At 43.0% G+C, this 21,963-nt stretch overlaps 3 protein-coding genes across 3 annotated transcripts; 1 reads left to right on the forward strand and 2 right to left on the reverse strand.

Annotated features, from left to right (window-relative positions):
- Positions 1 to 3,774: 3,774 nt before the first annotated feature.
- On the forward strand, positions 3,775 to 7,759 carry hdac12 (histone deacetylase 12). Its single transcript, XM_079732417.1, has 8 exons — positions 3,775 to 3,903; positions 4,197 to 4,340; positions 4,563 to 4,722; positions 4,903 to 5,120; positions 5,439 to 5,589; positions 6,006 to 6,122; positions 6,268 to 6,410; positions 6,526 to 7,759. Exons 1-8 carry the CDS (start codon positions 3,814 to 3,816, stop codon positions 6,547 to 6,549), a joined length of 1,047 nt encoding a protein of 348 aa, XP_079588543.1. The 5' UTR covers positions 3,775 to 3,813; the 3' UTR covers positions 6,550 to 7,759.
- Positions 7,760 to 7,775: 16 nt separating this feature from the next.
- On the reverse strand, positions 7,776 to 15,076 carry trmt9b (tRNA methyltransferase 9B). Its single transcript, XM_079732416.1, has 4 exons — positions 14,936 to 15,076; positions 11,809 to 12,064; positions 11,401 to 11,574; positions 7,776 to 8,716 (listed from the first exon to the last, which is right to left on the reverse strand). The coding sequence occupies exons 2-4, from the start codon at positions 11,960 to 11,962 to the stop codon at positions 7,812 to 7,814; spliced, it is 1,233 nt and encodes a 410-aa protein (XP_079588542.1). The 5' UTR covers positions 11,963 to 12,064; positions 14,936 to 15,076; the 3' UTR covers positions 7,776 to 7,811.
- A 2,417-nt stretch (positions 15,077 to 17,493) lies between these two features.
- Positions 17,494 to 21,804, reverse strand: n4bp2l2 (NEDD4 binding protein 2-like 2). The gene is made up of 5 exons (XM_079731802.1): positions 20,603 to 21,804; positions 20,313 to 20,437; positions 19,609 to 19,697; positions 18,775 to 18,851; positions 17,494 to 17,985 (listed from the first exon to the last, which is right to left on the reverse strand). Exons 1-5 carry the CDS (start codon positions 21,577 to 21,579, stop codon positions 17,841 to 17,843), a joined length of 1,413 nt encoding a protein of 470 aa, XP_079587928.1. The 5' UTR covers positions 21,580 to 21,804; the 3' UTR covers positions 17,494 to 17,840.
- Between the last annotated feature and the right edge of the window lie 159 nt (positions 21,805 to 21,963).

The following is a 21,963-nucleotide window of genomic DNA, read 5'->3' on the forward strand; positions in this document are numbered from 1 at the left end:
AGGATATCAGGTGTACAGTACAATAACGCTGAACACACACACACACAAACAGCATATGTGTGTGTATGTCACAGTTGAAATCAGTCTACAGCCCTGATCAACAGGGGTCATTACAGAGGTCATCCCAGGGGTCGTGACCCATCCCAGAAGAATGCCAGCGGACCCATCGCAGGCTTCATAAAATCAGCTATGAACTATTGGTGCAACTCGTCAAACAGGAATACAGAACTTTCAAATAAAGTTGCAGTTATTTGAATTGCTGGGTCACATTGCATACAGTCCGATAAAGTTCTCCCATTTCGGTCGCATAGTCTGCATACCTCGCATAGTTGACATATTCCTTTCTCTTTGGCAATGTATTGACACAAGCTCCAGGGAGATATTTAACTCCTCACAACGGCCCCCCCAAATATCCTAGTTTCCCATTTCACTGTAGGGAAAATTGTATTTGCCTTTTGCAACCTAACCCATAACTGTTGACAGACATCTGACAGTAATCCAGCTGGATGTGGTTCATTCCAGTTCAGACCTCATCTTGCAGTGCCAAAGTGTGTTTTGTTTTAAAAGAATAAGAGTGAAACAACATGACAACCATGGCTGGCAGCGACCACAAGCCTGTCGAAGGGGGATATGAATATGTTGTTGTGTAAAGAAAATGTCCCGATATACTATGAAATGTGCAGCTATAACACATAGGGGGTAAATAATTGCTATAGCCAATCAATTCCAGGAATATCCAATATCATGTTCTACTTGAATAAGAAGTCACATAGCAAGATACACTCCGGACCCAATTTCAGGTTGTCGACGTTTGAATGGCAATTTGGATATTACGTTGTGTTATGTACTCAAACTATATATGGGGGCTAATGTTAGGGCCTGAAAAATATGAGGAGACAGAACTACATTAATGATTATAAGAGAGGGATGGCCATTACTTAATAAAGAGTATGGAGACTATTGGATTGTATTGGGATGGATATAAGGGGACTTAACCTGTTATCTGAATGGCAGGGGACTGGAAAACATATCTAAATGTGTGGGGACTAAACCATATATCTAAACATAAGGGGAGTGAAACATTTGGGTAACATATGATTGAATATACAAAGACTAAACCCCATACCTGAATGTGAGGGGACTGGAACATATATTTGAATGTGAGGGGACTGGAACCATTTGGAATGCGAGAGGACTAAACCAAATAACCTTAACATAAGGGGAGTGAATCAAGACTTAACCACGTATCTGAATGTGAGAGGACTGGAACACATATCTGCTTGTGAGAGGACTGGAACATATTTCGGAATGTGAGGGAACTTGCACATGTGTCTGAATGTGAGGTATCTTGAATGTAAGGGGACTGGAACAAATATCTTAAACTAAGGGTGAAAGCTATGTTTATCAAGGTCAACTGTTTCTGGTATGGAGAGGGGACAGAGCCAAATAATGCTGCAGCAACATGCACCTGCATAACAGCATGGTGTAGGAGACGCCTGCTAGCTTAACACACACACACACACATACACACACACACACACACACACACACACACACACACACACACACACACACACACACACACACAGAGAGAGAGACACAGTCACCTCTAACCTACCTTCACATGTTGTACATTGCAAAGAAACATTACCATCTTCATCTATCAATCCCCTGAAGTTACTGTTTTCGCTACTGAATTGAACTTGACTTAACACCACAATGCTTTCATTATAACCCATACAAGCTTGGATCTATACTTACTATCAGTTATTCATTGGAAAACCATAAACAAATCCATACCACTACCAATGTTATCTTCATTGTCTTTTAAAAGACTGGAATGACAGATGTGAGGATTCTCGATTTATTGTCCGCTTGTCAAATTTGTCACTCTGTCAAGCATCATGAATTCAAAAACATATTCAAGTAAAACCATTGCCTTTAACAGATACAATAGTTACATTGTAAAGAAACAGCAATCAAGAGTTAAAACATTGGCCCGGCGTCCGACATTTGCTGCCAGTCCATGGTGTCTGGTGTCTATTCATTTTCATCATCTGTTGACGGCACGCGCTGATAACAGGTCATGTTTGTTTCCATTCTCTAAACCCTCGAACGAGGCATGACCTGACCGAGAGCACACTCGGCTCACAATGGACAGAGGAGACGCCGCGCGTAGGGCTGTATTTACTGTAATGACACTAAATTACAACGCTGGGATTCAGTTTAGTCTATCATCGTGTGTCGGTCTGTTTGTATGACCAGGGGACAGCCTTTTTTTGCGTTTTCTATATAAATACTAAGACACTGTCTGACACATCACATCCACAACAACTGCAAATTAATTCTCTATGACAACACAGCCGCCACCTCACCTGCTGTAACACGCTCCAACAACCCTCACTAACATGCGGCAAATTCCTTCCGCTTGCTCCATGTATGTGTGTGAGTGTGTGTGTGTGTGTGTGTGTGTGTGTGTGTGTGTGTGTGTGTGTGTGTGTGTGTGTGTTATTGACAGGTATTTCTGAATGACAGGTTTGATTCAAAAATCCACCCTCCTCTCTATAGTGTTAAAAAATACATGATGTAGACACGAACCCATCCACCGCTCAACCCCCCATCCCACATGCACGTCTCTCTTTATCTCTCTCTCTCTCACACATAAACATCTATCTGTCTCTCTCAATCGCTCACTCTCTCTCAAACACACACACACACACACACACACACACACACACACACACGCACACACACACACACACACACACACACACACACACACACACTTAGTTCTGATAACCACTATATGCACTATAAACACAATAGTTCAGTGAGTACAGTACAGTAGCTGCTTTTAATGGTGACTTTATGGAGGGTTTTTCTCTTCTTGATAAAAGAACATACCAAATTAATTATCTTATTTTATTTACTGAGATCATACTTATCATTTATAAATATTGAGGGTCTGGGAGTGACCAGAGGGAAGGGGGTAACGCAGGAGAGGTTGACTGTTGTCCTTCATCTTTCTAGGTTGACGTAGTCCAATTCAAAGTCAATGTAATATCAAAGAAATTAAGCAAAACGATTCACTTTTTAGCATAGGACTATGTTGTGATTATTAAAAACAACCTTATCAAAGTCACAAACATGACATGACAGACATGTTTTCAATTTGTATACGTTTGTATTGGCCTATGTTATGTTTTTAAATATATTCATGAAGATAACACAATTGTAGGTCTATATATATATATACATAGAAGAATGCACCAAACTTACTTAGACATAAAACACTCTGAAAATAACAGAAATAAACATTATAATAGATCCTCAAAGTAAGAGAAACACTAGATGAATATCTTGTCTACCTTAGACCGTCTCTCTCCATCATCTCGTCAGTTAACACGGTGGCGTTTTAATGGGAAGCGGCCGTAAATCTCTCGCGCTGAGGAGAACATCCATCAGCGGCGCGCGACAGCGTGATTGAGCTATGATTGAGCAGCACGCGGCCTCTCTCTGGAACCGCAACCGGGCGCCGACCACGATCAGGATAACCAAGAACCGTCATCATTTGAAATGTAAAACCCTAATGCATATAAAATCTCCACTTTAGTTATACTATGAAAGACTTGATATTTGTTGCACCGAATTGAAATTCGGTAAAGATATGTTATCGTCACTGATCACTCCTTGACACCAGGGGGAGGTGATGTCATGACGTTTAGAGTTGGTAACAAACAGAAGAAGAGACGTGACCGTGGGCCCCATGCTGTGATGTAAACAAATATCTATTCAACAGAGATCTAAACAGAGATGATGACCACTTACATGAGGCAGATCTTACCCAGTTTCTCAAAGAAACCCACGTTTGCATCCACATGCAGAGCCTTCCACGCAGAGAAAGTAAGATTCTTTGAGTAAATACCAGAGTATGTTTAGTTTTGTACAGATACATTGTAATTTACCATTTAACAGTCTTGACAATTAAGCCATGTACCTTTTTACGGTGGCGAACACAGCGATAAATTGCGTTGTTGACATATTACATAGATATTGTGTTGTATTTCTCTCCCTATCCGGATAGTCAGCTGTCTTCTTTATCCACTGCTATATACTATATTCACTAAATTGTTACGCTCTGTTATAATAAAGCTCATATTTTCAGACTATATTAACTACACACCTTCACTTTCCAGGTGAGTGCTGACTCAAGAGGACTTCCAGTGGTCCACCACAGCAGGTATGTGTGTGACCTCCCAACCGACCACAGGTTCCCGATGGGAAAGTTTCCCCGGGTCCTGCACTGCCTCCTCAAAGACCAAATCGTCTCAGAACAGCAGGTGATATTGTCCAGGTTCTTGATAGATAATATATGAATCACATATTGGCGGCATCTTACTGATTAACTTGCCTTAAATCTTTGTAAATAAGCAAATGTTTCTATATTGCATTGTTTATATGATGTGATTTTATATATATATATATATATATATATATATATATATATATATATATATATATATATATAAAATATAAAATATTCAAATCAAATATTCCCCTAGGTTTGGACACCTGAGCTAGTATCTGAGGAAATACTGAACTGTGTACATACTACGGAATACGTGAAGAATTTTGTAAACGGTAAGGTAGAAGAGAAAGCCCAGAGACGAACCGGGCTTCCCTGGAGCAAAGGACTAGTGAGACGCTGTCGCTATGAAACCGGTGAGAATGACATCTGATACCAATGAATGAAAGTAGGGAGTCTATTGATTCTGGTTCTTTCTCCCATCGCCCACTCTCAATGCCCGTCTCGCGTTCCCTCTCCTTTTTTTCCGATAGTATAGTTTTATATTTAGGCTGTGGTCCAAAAAGTCATTTCAAACAGAAACCATCCGTGTGTAGGCGGTACGTTGCTGGCAGCGGAGGTGGCTTTGGAGCGCGGCTTGGCTTGCAGCACGGCGGGGGGGACACACCACGCCTACCCGGACCATGGCTCAGGGTTCTGTCTGATCAACGACCTAGCGGTCACCGCACAGTACCTGAGGAACTCCTCTTCATGCCCCTCCTCATCCTCTACCGCTGGTAGGAAGGTGCTCATCGTGGACCTGGATGTCCATCAGGTGACTCCACCTTGATTTTCTTCCCCCTGTTGTGTTTGGGGAGTAGTGTATATTTGTATTGATGGTACGCCCTGTTTGGTTGACTGTACTCAAAATGGGAATAGGGACATTAGGACACTGTCATTTGCCCTCACCACCAGCATTAACGTTACATTTAAGAGGAATAAAATCCAAGCAATCTTTAAACAATGCATCTTTTTTTTAATTCTAGGCATAAAATTCAGGAATTAAAGCTTGTTTTAGAGCAATAACTTAAGTGGTAGAAACTAAAGTGAGTCTTGCATCTTGAATTGTAAGCTAAGCTCTGACTCCCAACAGGGCGATGGCACTGCGTTTATTTTTAAAGACGAGCCAGGGGTTTTCACGTTTTCAATTCACGGCGAGAAAAACTTTCCCCTGCATAAACAACGGAGCGACCTGGATGTCAGTCTGCCAGACGGAACTGAAGACAGGCAGTATCTCTCCACAGGTAAGAAAGCTTTCCTTTTTCGGTTAGCAGGGCTCTATGATGTGATATACCACGTTTAACTTCTAAAGAGGAACCAAATACTTAAAACAAATTCTTTGGAACAGCACAATCACTTTTAACACACAGAAATACATGTTTAAAGAAGATCTGCAAATTCTGCTAAATAACGATTTATAGAGATAAATTCCCCGGATGGATTGACTCATTGATTGGCACCTTATTATTCTTGAGAAACATTCCAGCTGATTTTTTTATAATGGAGTAAATAGATGTAGAAGGTACATAGTGCAAGTCCATGTTATAAATAACATATTTAGAATTCAGACACCTGTATTTAGAATTCTGCATTCTTTATTCTAAAACCGTATTTGAATTCTTAACTCTGTATTTTAAATCCTTTTAACTGCATGTTCTAGTTGAGGCACACCTACCTGGGCTGCTGGACTCGTTTCGCCCTGACCTGGTGCTGTACGACGCCGGCGTTGACCCTCACACTGAAGACGACCTGGGAAGACTCAGACTCACCGACACAGGTGGGTAGGCAGGATCATACATTTTGGGAAACATAGAGTTGAGCCTCCTTTGTAAATAATTCTGTATTAAAGAACTGTGTTTGGAGAGGTTCGTCATACGTCTAGCTGCAGTAAGGTTAAGCTTAACGTTCAGGGTTCTCCTCAGGGTTGTATCAGCGAGATCTTTATGTTCTGAAGACTGTGGTGGCAAGAGGCATTCCCATAGCAACCGTCATAGGTGGTGGCTATGCCAGCGATGTCGACAAGTTAGCCGTCAGACACTCCATCGTACACAGAGCAGCGACACAGGTACACTATCTTACAGAATATAACATTTATGACGATATACTGTATACCCTTTTTAAATCGTATATATTTTTTCCTCAATCAGTCTAGGTATGAACTGCAATGTTTTCTGTTGTAGGTTTGGAAAGAATGTGGAATGTAGAAATCTACGAAGGGGAGCCCCGAGGGTGTGTCCAAGTTATGTGCGTATGTGTATATTTTGCAGATCCTTTGTGTTCGCCGTCCGTCTTGAGGGCTTTTGAGGAAATAAAATAAATCATTAAAACATCGGACACAATTTATTAACATAAAAACAGACACAGACGTCACTTCCACAAGAGATTCATCACAGTTGGTCAAGGCAGGCTGTACTGCTGTGGGCGTGGCCTCTGGCCCATGGCCCAATCCGAACAGCCGAACAGTACGCAGCCAGGAAGTCATCGACTGACCATTGGCAAGCAGGGACACTTGCATCGCAATGCAATGTTTTTTCACAGTAAATGAGGCAGTCGAGAACACGCTAATTGCTTAGTTTAAGTTGCAATGTTTAAGTTGAGATAGGCAACATGGGACAAATCACAAACACGCAAATCACCGACAGCAACATCAAGCAGGACTGGTGATGGTTTTTCTGAAGTTTAGGAACCAGGTTACACAGATGTTTCGGAAGATACTCATTGGTTGGTGAACACATACAACTTTCTAAGATCCTATAAAGAAAGTTGGCTTCTCATGTTCACAAGACATGCAACCCAAGTGCATTTTTATGAATAGGCAGAGAAAATGTAAGTAGCAATTTTAATTTCCTACTAAAATCCACATCTCTAGAAGCCTTTTAAGACCAAATGGAAGCGCTAAAATCACAGGAAGTCCTCTTTGGCTAACAAAAAAATCCTTTGAACGAAATGAGTATTTTATTTCTGAAATACTAACCCTATAACACACATATAAAATTTGTTTGCGCAAAAATTGTACAGCAAAACGATAGTAAACATTTGCACTTTGAAAGGAAACTGAATACTTTAGATACTGCTTATAAGTCGATAAAAGTATTTGCCATTTGAAGCCACACGACAAATACAGCTGTAATAAGTCCAAATGTAGGCAACCCAAAGTTCTGTCATGATAACCGGAGTCAAGTGGAGCCATTACTTATTTGTATTCGTCATATTTCTATAAGTCTTTGAAAGTGCTGCTTTCAAACAAAAGTTGAACCATGGGCCGTTCTTTGTGCTTTTTAATGAGGCAGAATTCTGGCTAATAAATTAAATTAAAATAAATCAAGTATGATTGTTTTGTTATTACTAAGAACATAGCATGGCATAAGTGAAGGGGAATTCAGTTTGCTGTGGAACTGTTGACACTATCTAGTCTGTCGGACGGTGAGGCAGAATGAATGCAACAAAAGAAACATCTAGTTTAAAATCAGATCTTCCACACCTGAATCTTCTCGGCCACGACGCACCAGTTGGCGTGGTCAAAGTAGGAGGCGATGACGTGAAGCTCCTCCACGTGTTTCTCTATCAGCTCGGCCAGCTCCCCCTCCCTGAACACGTGGTAGTACCTCAGACAGGACGCCCCGCTCAAGGTCAGACCCCCTTCCTCCTCCTCCTCCTCCTCAGGGCTCTCCCCTCCCCCCTGTTCGCCACTTCCACTTCCACTCTCTTCTCCGCCCACCTCCCCGCCCCCCTTGCTCGCCGGGACCATGTCGGGCAGGGGCAGAGACCCGTACTTTGACACTATCGCTGCTGCTGGCGGCGGCGGTGATGGGACGTCACTCGCCGTCTCCCTCCTGCCACCCTCCTGTTGATCCCCTTGGAGGTCACTCAGCTCCTCGAACACGTCCTCCTCCAGGCTGGCACTGAGGGCAGATGGCAAGAAAAAGCTGGACACCTGCCTCATGAGGCCCCGCCCCCGAGAGACCATGCCGACGCCGGGCGTCGCCACGGAGACGCTCAATTCCCTCGATGACGAGTGCGAGACCGACAGGCTGCCGAAGTCGAAGACCGAGTCCAGCGAGCGGGAGAAGAACCACAGCCTGGGGCTTTTCTGCTGGCGCACCTCCGCCACTGACGACGTGCTCCTCACCTTCCTGTGGGCATCGCTGCCGGTGTGGGCGTCACCCACACTCTGAGCGCCGTCCCTCATTGGCCGCTGGGTGAGGGGAGGGTCTGGGTTCCAGGGGACGAAGATGTCCTGCTTCTCGAACTTGCGGTACTTCTGCTCCAGCGCCCAGACATAGATCATGATGCGACCGCCGTCCCGGAGGCAGCGTGCCATCTCCCGGATGGCCCGCACGCGACGCTCCATGGTGGACAGGTGGTGGATGACTGCATAGCACGGAAAAATTAAAGGATTTAAATGTTTAGGATCGATTTGAAAGATTACTTTGAAAGCCATAGAATAGAACGCCTTGGTCATTGTACAGAATACAATGAAATTGGGAGAGCTCTACCTGAACAGTGCATTAAAGACACAGGGAAACACCAAATACAAAAAACAGCTTCAGTAAACAGACATCCACAGCCAGAAACACAAATAAGTAAAGGAATTTCAATAATGAAATATGTTGCACAAAAACATATTATTGTTCGAATGAATTTGTTGCAAATTTAAATAAATAAAATTGTTTTTTCCGGATCCTATATGTTTGCCCTAAAAGACAATGAGCATCTTGGAAAGTGCTGTTTTCCAGGTAGCTGAGGGCAGCTGATGATATTCTGAAGGGTTTTGATGACCCTCTGAAGAGCTCTCCTCACTGCTGATGTGAAGCCGGCGTACCACAATGAGATACAGTATGCTAGTACACCCTTGTTGTAGGAGTGGTAGAACATGGCATGAACAACTAAATTGTGTTGCCCCATATTATATCATTCTTTTAACCGCCACATGTCTCTTTTGGATCAGACATTAGGGAAAAACTGGCTTATTCCTACAATACCCTATTTCACCTTGGCTTTGGGCCACAAAGATCTACTTCTAACAATGGGCACTTTCAAATCGGTGGTTTGAAAAGCAGCCATCTGACAATCCAATGATGCATCCATAACCGTTGTTACTTGATTGTGTTTTTGGCAGTGAATTTCGCCGCCGGGAGCCAAGAATTGATGGAATGATTACTGTCAAGGAGGGCTTCATCTCAACTTGTATGTTAGCTTCATCTCATCTTGTCTGCACAAACAGAATTTTTCTGGAGGGGACTATAATAAATCATCAACATACATCAAATTATGTAACAGACACACAGCCATTAATAGTAGCTTTATATATATATATATATATATATATATATATATATATATATATATATATGAATGAATCACTTTTAGACCATGACTATACATATTTACCTAGTTTACAGAGCAACACATCTACAATTGTAGCACCATTCTTTCTCTGAAAATAGGCATAGATGTAAAACACTCCAATGTATTATGCAACAGTTCAGACCTCCAAGCAGGATGCTTGCGTTGGCTTTATGTGTGAATTATATCAAAAGTAGAGCTATTAAATTAAACTTATTTTAAAGTATACATTTAGAAATGATTCATATGGGGGGGGAGGGGGGACAACTTCATTGTCGTCCCTGGTCAGTGAAGCCTATTTCAGACAATGTTCCCGGTAAATTATTGGGATAACAATAACAGATCATAAAAACAGGCACTACAAGAGAAATTCACAATTCACACATGCAACTAAGCTCTGGAACATCGCTGCCCTGTGTCCTTTCACACATGGCATAGCAGGATCTGTGTCGTGCCAAATTGATCGTCTTTTATGGGTTGAATGGCTTATAAATTAAAAAAAAACATGTATAAAGGACTGGATTGTTCTAGGACACAGAGCAGGGAAAATAATGCAGATTCTTGAGGATAATTGAAAAAGATGATAATTGCAGTTGGACGTAGGCCTTTATGTGCCTCTCCTGGAAATATTACTGCTTTCATTAACAACTCAGCTATACTGGATGATCGGGAAATATCACTAGATCTGGAGCGGTGCAGATTTCACACAACACCGCCCCCTGCTCCAATTCACACATGACGACTCATCTAGTCTGTTGACTTCTGCTCATTTCGTCTGATAGATTAGTTTCATCACAAGTAATTTTAAAACGCGAAGGTTAATGTTGCCATTATCCGGCACTGCAAATGAACAATTAAACATTGTGTCATGCTCACATATTAAACCGTATAATTTTCACATATTTAAAAATTACGTCAAGCTATATTGTGCAGGGTAGTGTGAGTCACTTCCCTTGTAATTTGTCATTGTTGGCTATAGCGTTTACTAAAAAAATTAAATATTTGTTTGCTGCCCAGGGGTCATTATGAGTCATCTTTAAAGGAGACATATTATGGCGTTTTCACAACAAGTAAACATAGTGTATGAGTTCCAGAAAACATGTTTTTGAAGCTGTTTGCTGGAAATAGCTTTTAGGAATAAAAATCTTGCCTACCGCTATTCCCCTATGAATCAGTCCCTTCAGAATTCTCTGTTTCTGGTGTCTGTAGCTTTAATGCAAATGAGCTGCTGCCCATTGACCAATTAGCTGTCAGACTGAACGACAGCATGGAGGAGAAGGGATTGTTGCCGTTTGCGGACTCCTGGAGCTCTATATCTATATAATATAATATAATATAATAATAATATTATATATGGGTATTTATATAATATTAAATCTAATCTCACGGCCAAAACTCACTCAAAAAATCCTGTACAGACTTTTTAAAAAGTTTGTATGCGTGTGGGAGCACCAGAGACCCAAAACAACACCCCAAAGCCCAGGAAAAGTGTTGTTTTCATAATATGCCCCTTTAATAATAATGATAATATTAAACTCAAAGTCATAAATTATCCCCCGAATTGTGTCTTCCTCAATATTGTCGTGGACACACACACACACACACACACACACACACACACACACACACACACACACACACACACGCACACACACACACGCACGCACGCGCACACATACACACACACACACACACACACAAACACTTACCTGCGATAGAGAGGACTGCATCGAAGACCCCATCGCGGTAGGGGAGATGCAGTCCATCACACACCTGGACCTCGTGTCCCTGACTACTGGCGTAGGCCACCAGGGGGCAACAGACGTCACAGCCCAGGATCACCACCTTCTTGTTGATTCCAAGGTACTTTCCATTTCCACAGCCTGCCAACACAAACAGACACACACAGCATCAAAACCACAACACATACCAGTCATATTCTACAGTTAATATGCAAATAAATATATAGCACCTTTCTTAAAAATCTATTTGGATAGGAGATCAAATTCAAGCAAATATGTATAAAAAAGGCGCATTATGAAACGTATATTATGTGGTCAAATATGTTAGATAAAAACTATTACAATGCTAAGCTATTGAGTGAAGGTGAAACCTACCGACATCCGCGACTAGGCTGCCGGGCGGCTGGTCCAGAAGGAACTGTCGCACCTTGGGCCAGGCCTTGTAGCGGCTGTCGTTGAAGTAGGGCGCGATTTTGTCGTAAACGCGGTGGACGTGCTCCCTCTCCAACGCGCTGGCCGCCGCCTCCATGATGCTAGCGTCGTATCCACGCTCACGATGTAGCAGCAGCAGCAGTAACGCCCCCACCCGCTGTGGTCAGGGCGGGGTCAGTCCTTCGCCGTCCCGACAACCCTGGGGAAAGACACACACACACACACACATTATATTAGCAACAACTGAAAATGGGAGTCTTCAGTTGTTAGTGGCGCCACCAGGAGGTCACGGAGGGATTTTAAAACACAAACTCGCCATTGATTGTGGATTTATGTAAACACCACCACATCAAACTGGTGGTCACATGACCTTCTATTACTCACCAAACACAGTACGTGCTGGGCGTGTTCTCTAACTGAAACGTACCTGGGTTAACCTCAATATGTAGTCTGAATATTGACTTTAACACAAGCTGAGATAGGGCAGTCCAAGTGGTTATAGAAGAGTTTGATGAGCTCTCTCTCCACATGTTGTAGTACCATTCTTCTGCTTGCAGTCCGTGAAGGTCTTCATACCATCACAGACCTCCCTCCTGTCTTCCTCCAGGAACTTTTCCTTCACCTTCCTCCTCTAGCACACCCAAGCAGCTCTCTCCTCAGCTCCACCTGGTTCTGGTCTTGAAGGCCGTCTTCTTGTGGAGAAGGTCAGTGTAAACTTAACTGTGTGGCTATTTATAGGAAAACGGCTTCTAGTCACCGTTTGCTTTAGTCACGTGACTGAAACTCCTTCAGGGTGACAAACAGCTTTTCCTTTTGGAATGATAGACAGACTGTCGAGTTCGAGCTTAGCTTATCTATTGAAAATTTCCTTCAGTCACGCGTGTGTATTGATCACCTGCACCATTCAGTAAGGACGAGATGAAATGCAACCATCGGATTGTGACAAGGTAACAACCAGAGGGTTCAAGACATAATTAAATTGTTTTCCTTGACAGTCTTGGAAGGAAGGACATGAGGTCAAAGGAGTGCCACTTTTAAAAGTGAATCAATTCATATCAGGTCTATTAACACATCGACGGGGAAGGGTAAGGGGATTAAATGTAAAACAAGGTCAACAGGCAACACCAGCTGAGACGCTCCATCCCTGGAGTAGCAAATGGTGACTGTGGTTTCAAACCATCAATCTTACCTCATCCAGCTTGGACTATCCGTCTCCCGCTCTCCCTCCCTCCTTCCTTCCTTGCCTCCTTTCCTCCCTCCTTCCTACATGCTGTTGTAACCGCGACAGCATGTATTTATGGCTGTGTTGTGGTGGATATTGGTCTCACTCACACATTAACAGGGTGTTCCGCGTCACAAACACCGCCTCTCTTCATGACAAAAATACAATCGTTGAACCAGCCTATTAAAGTCCTACAAAACAATAACCTCTGGCAGCAGTTAAAAGTTTGGAACGGACAAGAGCTCATTGTTTTAGAAAGAGACATCCTGGTTTTACGCCAAAGGTTCTCCAGATAATTGTGATTCAAAGACTGCGGACAATCATGGTGGTCTATCTTTGCTCATTGTATTCTTCATCATCATCACCATTCACCATCCCCATGATCTTCTTCATTCTACAAGCTCAAATGTTGTGCTGGGACAAATCATTCCTTCGCTCTCCCCTCTGACTCCCTCATGATCTCAGAGAACAATCTATTACAAGTGCTGCATGTTCAGCGGTGTCGATGGAAATATCAAAACAATATATCAAACACTTCATTCCCATGGTCCCTGCATAACCAGAACGGTCACAGACATGCGCCGTCTGACAAAGCGCAGTTTAATCAATGTAATGAAGCAGATGATGTGACCTTCATGGGGGTTTGTTTATATTTATCACAGCAACACAACCAACCCTTTGCATGCATTATTCTATAGCTGGGACAATAGTAATATCACAAACACACACACACACACACACACACACACACACACACACACGAGGACAACAACTCTCATACACACTCCCACACAGGATAAACTCACTTACATGCCAGAGGAAAGGCACACTCACCTACACTCCAACACACGTCTCTCTCTCTCTCTCTCTCTCTCTCTCTCTCTCTCTCTCTCTCTCTCTCTCTCTCTCTCTCTCTCTCTCTCTCTCTCTCTCTCTCTCTCTCTCTCTCTCTCTCTCTCTCTCTCTCACACACACGGGAGGATACACTCACACAAATCCTCCCTCCCACACACACTCTACTCATCTCTTGAGGACATTCGAATTCTAGTCTTGATTCCATTTTCACACGCACACACACACACACACACACACACACACACACACACACACACACACACACACACACACACACACACCGAAGTTACAAAATAAACTCCATCTTGTCCTCTCCATGGCACCAGTGTGTCCCTGTGGAGAATCAAACATCTCATCTCTGGAATCTATTTCGAGAAAAAGCGCTTATGTAACGCTGTTGATAACCGTACACTACGTAGGCTACTACCAAACTACAGTTTAGCAGAAACCAACATCTGATCCCTCAAGTCGAACACCTTGGACACTTCTCCCGGGACATTTGGACCGGATTTTAGTGAGGAAGAACTCCCATCCGGGCCGGGTGGCGGTCGGTTATGGTCATGGCCGTCAGGTAGTATAATTAGAAAGCAAATAATGCCAAGTTAAAAGTGTAGGTCTACAATTAAAAAAAAAACATTTACATATTTAAATATTACCGACCCAAATTACAACGTCTCATCCCACCAACCGGTCCCGACGGACGACCGTTGAACCGGTTTGTCAACTGTCCACGGCGGCGCGTTCCTGACACCCGGTCTCACACCTGATCCGAAAATGTACAATTCCCACTGGTCGTTGGTAACAATAGATCGATACATGGCAGGACACACCATCACACAGCCGTACCAGCCTAGTCAAAGTTTATCCGGTGCCTTGTTGGTGAAGGACCGAAGCGTTAAAACCAAAATAATTGAACTAAACACATGTTCAAGGAAGCACCAGCTTCTCTAAAAACAGCGTTTCCTGACGACCGGTCAGGTGTCCTGGTCCTACCGTGCATGGTGCAGATGATGTGTAGTCTCCTCGGCTCGGGTTGTTCGGCTCAACTTGTTCCCGTAGATGCAGCCGAGCGACGCGCCGCACACCTGCGTCGTGCGCGTCAACAGCACTGTAGACGCAAGACGGGAAGCCGGTTGAAGCTAAATCGTAATTTCCAGTTGAGGTAACGTTGTACCGGCGATGAATCAGTAGTTTGAAGACTAACCTCGTTTCCAGGCGTTCTCATCTCAGAACAGAACGCCTGGTACGGGATGCTCCAAATGATCGTTATTTGCGAGAGAGAGGGCGGGACTTGCAGTGACAAGGGTTTAGCGGCGAGAGGCAAGAGAGTGAGAGACTTCCGGCAGAGGGGTATCCGTTCTATGTTTCGGGTATTGCGCTTTCCAATTTTTTGTAGGAACCTTATATTTATTGGTTTGTCCCGCTTGTTTTTATTATTGTCATGTTCATATTCTTCTCGCTCCGGGTGTGTTAACTGGCGTTCCCAGCTCTTAGAACGTAAGAGACCGGAATTAGACCGGGGTAACGCTACAATTCGGGATCCCCTCTCTGCTTATTTGAGGACAGGCTCCACCGCTGCTGACCGTGGTGTTCATTGGCTGCCGTTGTCACGTGGCCATCACTAAACACGATTTATAAAGCCGCTTGGCCCAATCACATATCATCGGACATTAGGCTGTAGTATGCCTATGCATGTTAATATCTCACTGAGCTATGACCATGGATGTATAATAGTTGACAAGTTGTTGATTCAGAAAGGTGAATTTACTCAGGAGACAGTTGTCTTTGAGTGTGGGAAATGGTGACAATGGGAGAGGTTTCAGAGTTAACGGTTAGATTTAGTTGAGACAAGGGTTAGGTGTAGGCGGTTAGGTTTTCAGGGTTATGGGTTATGGTTTGTTAAGGGCAGGGTTGGGATTGACTGGTTAAGATGAGGGGTTATTGTCCTTCAACCACTAATATCACGTCAAACAAAATGTTATCAAAAACACCCCCCTCAAATATTTAATATGACATACACTGAGGACAGATTGAGAACAGTACAATCAAAATTGGAGTCACTCCGAACTCCATTGACTGCGGTCTACCTGGAGACAGAGCAAAGTCCCTTACCCCTATCTTTTCCTTAAGGGCAAATACTGAGAGGGTCTTCATCCAGAGAAAAGGTCTGGTTGATATCAAATGTGATTCCCATGATCTCTTCGAAAGTCTCAGCAGAGATGAAAGGCCAAAATAGCCAGTGACGGTTGGACAATTATTTTGTAATGCTATTCTGTGGTTCTAAAAACACCCATGCAGTTTCCCATTGGCTTCCGGCTGTCACTATAAATAGAAGATGGGTTTTATTTTCGGAGCGTCTCGATCATTAGCCTCTGCGGGGGTCTATGTAGGCCTACTCTGTGTGTTTGGGCTTGTGTGTGTGTGTTTCAGGATGCGGTCTTTCCTCCTTCAATCATACGTAATACGATTTCGTCTGCTGCTCACTTCCACTGACAGGCTATTTATACCCTACTGGGCCGATGGAGGAGAGAGGGAGAGAGAGAGAGACAGAGAGGGAGGTGGGGAGCAGAGAGAAGAGGAGGGAGAAGAGACGAACAACGCATCCCTCATACCTAGACGCAGCTGCTCTTCTCGACTGCTGATACATGGGGCAGTACGGACACATTTTGTCAGTTAGGAAACTCTTTTATCTAAAGCTAATGAATATTTTAAAGAAACATTAATTGAGAAGCAGATAAGGGTTAGGGTGTCTTTCTCAAGGTTGCATGAAGGCTTTGGACGTCAGCGGGGTGTTGAACGGCAGAACCACCAAACGTTACACAGAGAAGACAGGAGGCTGATATTCTGGCCTTGCCGTGGTCGAAACAGAGTTCAACCATACATAGACATAGTACCTACATTCTTATTTTAGACAGAATCACCAAAGATACTAGAAGTGATTAAATAAAAATATAGATTTCCCATTTCTAAAAAACATTTCATACAGCAATTAGTTTGAATGATCAAAAATGATCCATTGAATGTAGCATAAACATACGAAAGCAGCAGTGTATGACCCATGCAATTGACTGTTCTGGATTAAAAACATCCAATATTTAAATAGTCTTGTTGCCAACAGCTGCCTCTACTCTATTGTGGGTTGACGCAGCCTGGTTTGGAAAATGTGGAAGAATTTAATAGAAAAAAAATGTTTTCCTTTTTCACATTTTTAAAAGGTACAATGTGTAAGATTTAGTGCCATCAAGCGGCGAGGATGCAGATTGCAACCAACCCCACACCCCCATGACAATAAAAGAGGAAATTCAACGCTGGCCGTAAGGGTTGAGCAGGGATTTCCAAAATGATGTGATCATCTACAACAGAGTAGCAAGTGTCAAGTAGGGGTTACTTGATATTTATAAGGTTTTAAGTCTGTTCAACTATAGGTCATAGCTTACAAGTTCGAAAGCGAATATGCTTAACATTTAAGATGCGTCCTATCTAGGGCAATTGGCCTACTCTGGGCTTTTGTAAAAACATAGCGGTGCAACATGGCGGGCTCTGTGGAACAAGACCTGCAACCCATGTAGATACAGTGGGCTCATTATATAGGATTGAATACAAGATTGTTCTTTCCATGGGGTTATACACTATTTTAAACATACTTATGAATATTTGCATCCATTTCTGTCAAGTCTGTTCCGCTAGATGCCACTAAACACACTACACCTTTAAAGGTTAAGAAAGTTTATTATCTAAAACAACGCAGACCAAAAAGGGCAAATCTAAACTAAATCTTTAAAACACTCAATGTAAAAAATAGTCGTTTCGATCCCATGGCAACCCTGAGCAACACTGTAAAAATGTAGTTACTGATCAGATAATAAACGTTGAATAGAAAATTTAAACTAAACATTGGTTAAGGTCTTCTTTGTTGGTGTTGCGTCTGGGCGCTGCTGTGTGGTGGCTCTTGTGACATCATGACGGTCTCCACGGAGATGGGGAAACAGAAGCGCTCCAACATCTGGGAGATCTTCTTCTGCGGGACGCCATGTTTGTTCCTCCTGGGGACACAGGCCAGGGTTGGGAGGGTTATGGCTTTGTGGTTGAAAATTACAGATCAGTCGATCACTTTCATGCAGGCAGTTTGTAAGTGTGTGTGTGTTTAGGACGCAATGTTTTCTCTCTCATGAGCCAAAGGAGAAGATAGAGTCAGAAAGGACACAGACAAATACACGATTACCATGAAAATCAATGATCTGGTGTAAACTGAATAAGATATTAGCCCTTTGGCTTTTCTCAGTTCTCAAATTGTGAAGGAGAATTATCAATCAAACACCAGCAGGGTTAGACAGATTTCTCTGTGCTTGCACATCATATATATTAGACAAGTTGCAAGGCAGCAAATGGGTTAGAGCACATTCAGGAATATGTTCACTTCTATAATAGTGGCAGACCGTGGTAAGATGCACAAGCACACATGCCGTAGACTGCTGGTTACAATGAATGATCTACTGATCGACTGCTCTGGTCTATGTCCAACCCTGCTTCTGTTTGATTGACAGGCCTAAGTTAAATATAGAGAATCGTCAATGTGATAAGGATAAAAGGGGCAATCATATAGAAAAAATAAAGGATACAAATGTAGAACAATAGCGTAATTAATCCACAAAAATAGATGAATCCCAAAACAGATTATAGTAATCAATCAACATGTATTAAATTCAAACTATTTAATCACATATTCAATTAATATATGCTGAATGCATCTTATTTTCTTACGTGGCGCAAATTATGTTTCTCATAACAATCTCAGTTCAATACACACACCCACGTTTGGAAATAAAACTCACTTCTCCAACTCAACAGGATCAAACTTCCACTGAGTGTTTGGTTCCTGGAAGTAGACTCTGTACCCTCGATCCAGGGCCTGTAGACCACAAAACAACTTATGATGATCCCGTCCCAACACACTTGTACCGTATACATGTTTATACCACAGCAAGGATGAACTTGATCTTGATTTGGTCAGTATCATTCCATGGATGTGCAATAAAACTATGAACGTTTCCTTGACAATGCAAAAATGATGTACTCGAAGCAAAATGGAAGAATAGTTCACTTTAAACCATCAATCAATCGATAATATCCGATCACTGTTGGTAACTACGGTATAAAACGATGTAATTTGGCGACGGTATTATTCCTAAAAATTGATTCCTACAGGATACATGATGAGTTCTATGTATCGTGGGGTCTAACTAAACTTTTTTAGTTAGCTACTCAGGTTAGTACCAGGAGATGGTGTTAGGTACGAACCATTTTCAATACACAACTTCTTAAGAACAGAACTGTTTTTTGCTCCACCGTTTTGTAATTACAACTGCAGCAGCTTGACCATGGAGCGATTGAATGTCTCACAGTAACGGACGTGGCAATCAGGTGATATTGCGCAGTTCTCCCCATCTTGGAGCCATTTCTTTGCAGGTGGCGAAACGCCAAAGTAGACAAGATACATGCGTAGTTTTGTTTTGATGACCTGACGGTTAGTTACGCAAAAGCGTGGTAGTGAAACAAGTGACGTTACGCTTCCCTGATTATGGGCGCGCATGCGTAAATGCGTACCAGATAGTGCACCCCTGTTTATAGTCCTCATCTACTAGTCTGCATCTGAGAGCACCACCTACCATGATGACGTAGGGCTTCATCTCCCATGCCTGCAGGTTGGTGTTGTCGATGATCAGTGGGGAACAACCCTTCTGCATAGCTTCATCCGCTTCAGACCAGGGAGAGAGAGATAGTTAAGGTTAGTTAGTTAGTTAGTTAATTGTCCTACAGCATGGCTCTATCAACTAGAGACCAGGGGAGAGGGTTTAGCTAGTAAGGGTTGTTGAAGTTATTTAGTTAGTTATGTTACTTAGTAAAAGTTAGTTAGGTGTCCTATGGCTTTATCAGCTAGAGACCAAATATATAGTTAGTTAGTTAAGGTAAACTAAGCTTGGTTAGGTTAATTTATGTTAGTTAGTTAAGGATCCTACAGCATGGCTTTATCAGTTAAAGTCCAGGGGAGAGGGGTTAGTTAGTTAGATGAGTGAGTTGGTTGTGTTAGTCAATTGAGTAAGTTCAAGGACCCTAACCCTAACCCAAAACGTTAACATTTGATTTCACTCAGTATTTATTTATTATTTAATTAATTATTTGTATACCTCCTGTCATCAATGTCTGATTTGCATGGAAAATGAAAGGGATGAATAGATGGTTTGCAAATGCAGTAGCAAAACAAGTTCCAAAATGGGATAGCATCGCTAGAATTGCATCGCTCATATTTTCGTGTTGATTTATAAATAATCTTTTGCCTAGCATTGAACCTGCCCTCATATTGAACACTTACCTCGATTCTGGTTCCATTGATGAGCTATGGTCAGCAGACTTGGGTCATATGTGAAGCCGTCCTGGTTGGCGAAGTAGTCATCAGTACTGAGGATCACCCCACTGGGCCCAGTACACACCAGCTCCCTGTTAAGCATACACACGTTTTGTCAAAATGATGGATTGAAAAGGATTTACACTCATCACGTTCTCGCTGCCGTTGTTGTAATCCATGTCAGGGATATTTACTAAACAACACAAAATTTAACACCACACTGTGTTGGATACAACAAGAAAACACCATCTCCTTACCGAGCAAACGTTGATTTACCAGATCCCGGTAAACCACGCATCAAGATCAGTGACAATGAGGAGGACGATGATGATGACGATGAAGAGTCGGGGTCTTTGGTGGAGCAGTCCTCTTGGTGCAAATTGACCAGTTTGGTTTCTGCTGCAGAACTCTGCGGCCAGGCTGGCTCTCCGCTGCAACCCCCCCAACGGCCATCACCCGGATGGGATGGAGGACTGGGTCGACAGCCCGGAGGTTGTGGGTCACGACACACGCCGGGTGGGAGGAATTGGTCTTGTTGGAAGTGGGAGTCCTGTGGATGGGCATAGGGGTTCCAATGGGGCACAAAGTGTCCTGGTGGTGGGCCTGGGAATGGCCCAGAGAAGCGGGGGTGAGGAGGTTGGAATCGTTGGGGCGGTCTCGGAAAACCCATCATCTGGGGATGATGTGGCCGCCAGAAGTCATCCTCACTGGGTCGTTGTCGCTTGTTGTCGTGGTTGTACGGGCCATCCGGCTGCCAGTGTTGTTGCTGGCGATTAGGATCGTTGCCTGAATATTGGAAGGAATCGTAACTTCTCTTCTGGTTTGTATTTGGCGGCTCTCTTCTGGTGCGTCTGTCCTGGTTCGATGCCTGTTTGTTCGGGGGACGCGGAGCAGCGTCCGGTGAGTCCAGAGACTCCAGTTCCTGGTAGAAGTCATTCAAGCTGTCTTCAATATCCTTCCCCTTGGGCTTGGTCTTAGAAGGGTGACTTGCGGTCTTAGGCGGGTGACTTGCGGTCTTAGCCGGGCGACATGCGTTCTTTCCCGGGCGACATGCGGGACCAATGAAACTGGTACTGGTCGATCCTACTTTCTTCAAAACCTTTTTCTTCACGCCTTCAGGGTCAGTGCTCTGCTTTACAGATTTCTTACTTGACGGGCTGGCCTTTAAGGTTTCCAAACTTAGCGACACTTTGGTGGTGCCAAGTTGGCACCAAACCCCACCGGTGGCATACATAAAGCAGAATTCTATTATATAAAATTTAAAAATACAACCCAAAAAAGATTCAACCGCAAATAAACCTTAAAGCGCGTAAGTAACGATACAAAGGACGAAAATCATAAATAATCAAAGGCTCAACTGAACACGAGTGCTTGCAATTTTAAAAGTTAGCAGTAGATCTTTCTTTAACATATCGAAAACGGATTACTCATAATCATGGGGATCAAACCAAACCACAGAACCAAACACGGAAGTTTGGTCACGTCGTTAGTCTTCTTCTCTGGTATTCAAATGGTAGACATTGCCGAGTCGCCACCTATCGACCAAAGTACTGCGGGTGATCTACTGGTAAGTCTTTTAATATATATATATATATATATATATATATATATATATATA

The sequence above is a fragment of the Pollachius pollachius genome, assembly GCF_949987615.1.
Source record: "Pollachius pollachius genome assembly, chromosome: 3".
NCBI classification, from domain to species: Eukaryota; Metazoa; Chordata; class Actinopteri; order Gadiformes; family Gadidae; genus Pollachius; species Pollachius pollachius.